The sequence below is a fragment of the Solanum lycopersicum genome, chromosome 2 (genome assembly GCF_036512215.1).
Source record: "Solanum lycopersicum chromosome 2, SLM_r2.1".
NCBI classification, from domain to species: Eukaryota; Viridiplantae; Streptophyta; class Magnoliopsida; order Solanales; family Solanaceae; genus Solanum; species Solanum lycopersicum.
In genome coordinates, this window is record NC_090801.1 from 54,770,693 (window position 1) to 54,777,564 (window position 6,872).

General features: G+C 28.6%; 1 protein-coding gene across 1 annotated transcript; it reads left to right on the forward strand.

Moving 5' to 3' along the window:
* The first annotated feature begins 3,131 nt into the window (after positions 1–3,131).
* On the forward strand, positions 3,132–4,872 carry LOC104646058 (uncharacterized). Its single transcript, XM_026029104.2, has one exon. It carries the CDS (start codon positions 3,267–3,269, stop codon positions 4,650–4,652), a length of 1,386 nt encoding a protein of 461 aa, XP_025884889.2. The 5' UTR covers positions 3,132–3,266; the 3' UTR covers positions 4,653–4,872.
* The last annotated feature ends 2,000 nt before the right edge of the window (positions 4,873–6,872 follow it).

Here is a 6,872-nt window from a genome sequence, read left to right on the forward strand (position 1 = left end):
TTGCGATGTTCATATTCATGATGCAACGAGTATTGGAAATCCTACGGAAAATACTTTAATCACGAACATAGTACATTGTGGTGAAAGTGAGAAAACAAATTAAAAAAGTACAGTCCTGTCTAAAACTGAAGGAATGCTAGGAACTCTAAGATAGATTCAGCTTCATGAGCAAGTTCCATTCTACACCATGGATGTGCTGTAAAAAAAATTGAAAAATATTTTCTCTAGCGGAATAAATTACTTAAAAACGAAAAAATGACTTTATAAATGAAAGCAGGATAAATAAGTTAACGAGTGACATTCTACATTCATCGTGTCCTCTGCGCCCTCTAACCTAGCTCATCTTTGCCCACACTCTCTCTGGCTGGACCCACCACGTTATATCCTCATCTCTTATAGCATTTGTCTAGATTATAACAACAATTATATATTACTAAAATTTCATAAATAGGATTTGTTATCTCGTAAACATAGAAAGATTGTTTTCGAAACATCAATCTAAGTACAAGTAAGAAAATAATAAACTTGTCTGAATTATATATAAATAATTTTAGACAAGAATTTTTTATACATATCGAAAAAAAAAATATATAAGCAACTTCCTTATTTTCCTGAAAAATATTTTTCTTCGAATCGAACACATCCCACGACGGTAAAACAATTGTTAGGTTAGTTCTGAGATTCTTTTTTCTTTTTGGTGGGGGGGAGTAGCTGAGTATTTTCCACAAAGCTACAGAAATATGTTTTTGCACAAATGATGTGATACAAAGAAAAAATAAAATAAAATTAAATGGGTACAAAGAAAAAATTAAATTAAATTAAATGGGTACGAATAGTAATTCCTTTGTCCCAAATAGTAATCTCATTTCATTTCTTAATTTATCAAAATAAATAAATAATTATAAATAATTAAAAAATAAAAATAGATGAATAATTAGGAACATAAAAATTAGAAAATAATCATTTTTAAAAACACAATAACCGTTTATTAGTTACTAACTTATTGATTAATTAACGAAATAATATATTTAAAATCGATATCAATTAAATATAACCGTTTAAGCATAATTCTATGTCAACTCATCACAATAAGCAGCCCTTAAAAATAGGCCACCCAAATTAATTTATAAGTTCTACACCACAATTTTTTTAAGATGATTATTTATAAATTATTATATATATTAAATTATTTTTTAATATAAATACAAAATTGACACAAATTATTGAGTTATACAAAAGCTTACACTATCTATCGTTTTTTCCACCCCCAACAACCACCATTAATACCATTGAATTATATTTAAGAAAGAATAATTAATCTCACACATGCACAACCATAAATACAATTCATGCATTAGCCACCAATCTTAAAATAGATAATTACATTTTTTTTAAAAAAAATGTTTTTCAAATAGCAGTAACACACATCATGATATGTTCACATACCACAACTTGTTAAAAAAAAAAAACATTTACTTTAATTTCTTGAATGGGCTAATTAAGTTCATATTAATCGTTTTCATCATTTAATGTTCTTTCTTTTTTTGAATGATATTTAAATTCGGTGAGACATTTTGCTTGAATGGCAAGTTCATATAATTTGACTACTATATATGGAATTATTGAAATTGAAAAGTATGATATTTTAGATATTAGGATAGGAAGAAATTTTTATGGACAGCGTCATATTCAAATAGATCCTATAGCGTGTTCATTAAATTTGATTGAAATTTTAATGCGAGTTTTAATTTAAATATCGGGCAAAAAAAATATTGTTAGGTAGGCTTACGAATTAGAAAGATCCACTTGTTCTGTACTACTCACTATCCGCTTTATTTGTTTGATCTATTTTACTAAAAACAAATGATCTGAACTAGTCCTTTTTTAAAAATGAAAAAAGAGTTTGAAATATATCTAAATTTTAATAAAAAATATTGTAACAATTTCAAAGTTTGGGCAGGACTATTATCCGAACACTATTTAATAGTGTATTTTAAAGATATATAGGTGCTTACATGAACATCACTAATATTGCATCATTATAAATAATAACTTGTCCAACTGACCACTTATATATCTTTAAAAATCACTATTAAATAATGCATGGATAATCGGTAAGGTCCAAAGTTTGCAATTGCTACCGTAATTTCGATCAAAGTTCAAATATATTTTAGACTTTTTCCCCTTCAAAAATCAAGATGATTAATCATTAATTTTCACGTATATCCTTGTATAGATGATCTCCGTTCATTTTGATTCGTTATATTTAGACTTTGGTACACCATATATACACCTATAGAAAATAGTAATTGACACGACTATTTAGTATTTACCACATAGCCTCTTAAAAATAATTTGGAAAATAATTAATTAGTGATGAGAGTAAAATATGGGGAAAATAACTATTTTTTTATTTGTTAAAAGTAAAAACTATTTTTTAAACAGTGAACAGGTAAAAAATATACAAAAAAAGTGTTAAATTGAGAAAAATAGACAGAGATCAATATGGCGAAAAATAGAATAGTATTAAATTGAGAAAAATAATAAATAAGAATATAAATTATTCGTTCAATAAATATTTTGTTAAAAACATTAAGAAAAAAAAGAAAAGTAGAATAGAGGAAATAGTGTAGTAACTACGAGTGTGTTTGGTACGAAGGAAAAAAATATTTGATTCTTCATTAGTCTAGTGGCTGATAAATCACAAATAAAAAGCACAATCCGTGAAATAAATATAAGAAAGAAATTGCACAAATAATAAACATATATCATTTTCAAACTCTAAGATTGTAATCAAAAACTTTGAGTTACAAAAATAAAAGGTGACAATTAATACTAATTTTTGCTTAGTTAGCTAACTATTCTATTTTTATAAGCATTAACAAGTCACAATTAATACTAATTTTTGCTTAGTTAGCTAACTATTCTATTTTTGTAAGCATTAACAAGTCACAATTAATACTAATTTTTGCATAGTTAGCTAACTATTCAATTTTTGTAAGCATTAATCATTCTTCTAGACACAAAACTAGAATTGGCAAATATTCAAACAATTATCTAGTCAAGTATAACGCGTAAATAAGACATTTAATGTGAACACCACTTTCAGTCATCAACTATCCCCTGTTGAAATTCAACTTATTATGACTCAATTTTTCCCCCCTTTATATAACTCTTTACAATAATGTATTTTCCCCACAAACCATTAAATCTCCAAATTACACAACAATTGAAAAAAAAAAAAAACTTATTCATCTCAAACACAAATGGACTCCCATTTGAAAATCAAAAACGAATTCATCTCTCTTCGAGACCATCCATTTCCATGTCGATTTCGTTACGTATCTGAAGAAAGCATTCAACAATCATCATCGATCAAAACTCATCAATCGAACTACAGTAGTACGATTGATGAGATTCAACGAGTTGGAAACAATGAACGCAAACACTTTAGTCATCGACATAACTTGTTAACGTACTCGTTGCGTGCCTCGGACTCCGTGCACTGCAATTTCTGCGAGACAATAATTTCAGGCATGTCGTACGGATGCAAACGTTGTAGGTATTTCTTACATGAGTCGTGTTTCGAATTTCCACAAGTTATCGAACATTTAGCTCATCCCGAACATCAATTAACTCTCAAGTATGGTAATGACGATCAATTTAATTGCAACGCATGTCACGTTGGTGATAATCCTGCTTTATTATTCAATTTTCATTATTCATGCGATCATTGTGATTTTTCTCTTCATATGGGGTGCGCGTCTATGCCTTATAAAGCTCTTCACAAGGAAATGGCGTTATCTGTATTTTACTCGAATCCTTTGAGGAATGAAGCCGGACCACTCCTCTGTGATATCTGCGACCACTCTATAGAAAAACAGAGTGGTTGGATATATTATAACTATGGCCATAATTTTCTTTCGCATTTCGGGTGTGTTGCTGATATTGTATATGAGAAAGGCGGAGATGATAAAGATTATATCATCGGTGTTAAAAGGGGACTGATTAATGTCGATGGAGACGATACTTCTATAGTAAACTATCGAGATAACGACGAAGGAATTGTGAAACATAAGAGATTTTTTCATCGACATGTTCTGCAACAACTGGATAGGTCGATGGATAATAATAATAATAATAATAATAGTGTGAAGAATCGAAAATGTGGTATTTGTGGTATGGATATAAGTTCAGATAAGAAAAAAGGATGTTCGAGTTGTGATTTCATTATTCATGAGAGGTGTTCTTTTTTGCCTGAGAAAATTCAACATCCGTTTCATCCACATCCACTATCACTCGTTCCTAAAAAAGACGGAGTTGAAGTTCATTGCGTTGGCTGTCGTCAATCGAGTGGTTGTCACACAAATTACACAGTTTTATACCGATGCAAAATTTGTGAATTTCAACTTCATCCGTCATGTGCTGCAAGTCCAAGGAGATTGAAGAAGCTTGATTTAACTTTGTGCTACTCATTTCCTTATAAGAATGAAGTATCAAAGTTATACTGCAACTATTGTTCAAAAGTTATCAGTAAGGATGAATGGCTTTACTATGGAAGAAGTAGTGATGAGAAGAGGCACATTACTTGTCAATTGGCTGTTGGGATTTCCAATTGTTATGTTACGCTACGCGATCTAGAGGTTGAGTAATTAACTAAACTAGTTATTTCGATCTGGAGGTTGAGTAATTAATTAAATTAGTTATTTCTTCTGTATTGATGCAGAAATCGAGTGAATATTTGTGTCAATAATAACGATTTTTTTTTTTGGTGGTTTCGTAGAATGTTTTATTTTTATGAATAAATTTTGATGAATAGATATGTATGTATTTTGTAAAATGATAATTGTTCTATGTAAGATTATTCTATGATCGTTTGATTTCCTCTTAATTTCTTTCAAACAATGTTCAAAATCAGCTTATTTTGAAAAATATTTTATTAAATTTTTTTTGGAGAGATTTGGTTTGTTTTTTGATAATCAATTTGAAAAAAATAAATACTTTTCTAAATATTAGAGTAGGGATTTTCACTTTATGCTTAGTCAAGCTTAAAAAAGTGATTAATCAAGAAATTATTTCTTTTTTCAATTTTTGAAAAAACTAGATACTCAGACTCAATTATTTCTTTCTTAAAAACGTCAAATATTTTAAAAATAAATATTTTTAATTCTCGAAATTTTTGACAATATAGACTATTATTATTATCTACTTTGTCTTGTTTGATTAATAAAATAATACTCCGTTGGTTTTCTTTGACTTTTGATTTTTCTTTTATTGTTTGTTTCCTAACACGGTATACGTTTTTTTTTCAAACTTTCTTTTAAGTTGACTTATAAAAAATTTAAAAAAATAAACCAGTTGAACGTTGAATTTAATTATTTATATTTTGGAATTAGGAAAACGTAAAATTAATAAAATAATTTTCTATTACGTATTCTGTTGTTGACATTTCTATCAATTTTGAGTGGAAAATTGAAAAATTCTACAATTTTAAATTTCTATTAGTTCATCTCAAAATATCTTCCATGCTGATATTATTGAGTCTTCGATTTTTAAAAACGTGCTTAATCGAAAAGCAAAAATAATAATGTCAAATTAGGTGAAAATTCAATTACTTCCTGTCTATTTGACATAGTAACAAGTCCATAAAAATGATGACCAACAAGGGTTGCACTGATTGTTGGGTTTTATTTGTCCTGAATTTTTACTATAAATAGATTTTTCTTTTAGAAAGAGATTTTGGATTGATTAGTATTTTTTTCTATTAGAAAAAGGTTTAGGACTCTATAGATAGAAGCATATTCGTTCTTACTTAATCAACATTTACAATGTAGTAATCTTAAGGCCATTGAGAGTTTTGGTTAGGGTGAGAATTTGTGGGTCACAAGCTTGATACGTTATCAATTGTGTGATCCTCCCATGCATTTCGAGTAAATTGGTTGAGGTTATTTCTCTCTGTATTTTGTACTCTCATATTGAATTGCTCATCTCCTTTGTGGATGTACGTCGATTGATCGAACCACGTTAAATCTTTGTGTCTTTTGATGTATTTCTCGTTATGTCTTCATTTCTCTTTATATTTTGTACTCTCATATTGAATTGTTTATCTGCTTTGTGGACGTAGGTCGATTGACCGAATCACATTAAATCTTTTATGTCTTTTGGTGTATTTCACGTTTGTCATCTTACTCGTGGTCTTTTGAGGTTTGCTTTGCTAGCTTCCGCATTGCACCTGCTTATTTCCGATCCTAATAATGACAAATACTTTTCTATTTTTTAATCAGATATCGAGCTCGAGTCCTCGTGAGTATAAAATCGTCTTTACTAGAAAACACTTTATCTTTAATGAAAGATTTTCTTAATCTAATTTGAATTTAATCGGTCTCGAAGAAAATGAGTAGGTTATAACGTGAGAAAAGTATTTTGGGTGGAAGTGCCGACTGAATTTACTAAGAAGAATGATAAATGATATAATGATTAAAAAGAATTTTTTGAGTTTGAACACAAACAAAACGATCCATATTATCAGATTTTTTTCTAAATTAACTTTCAAGAAAACAATGATATTTCTTCATACCTTTGCACTTTGAGATAATACCACTTTTGGTCCCATGGTTACAAAATAATATTTTGATTTTCCTGCATTACATTTATTTTTTAATTATTTTAAACATATGTACTATTGGTTCTTCTATGTAGGAAATTCATTGAGGAATTTTTATATATTGCTATGTTTGAATCATAATTATGAATCATAGCAATAGCTTTACAGAAGAGAGGGGCGGTCAAACATCAATCTCAATTAAAAGTGTATAAAATGAGAGGAACTTTGGCCAAAAAAAATTACAGAATAAGAGATGAAAGATGAGACA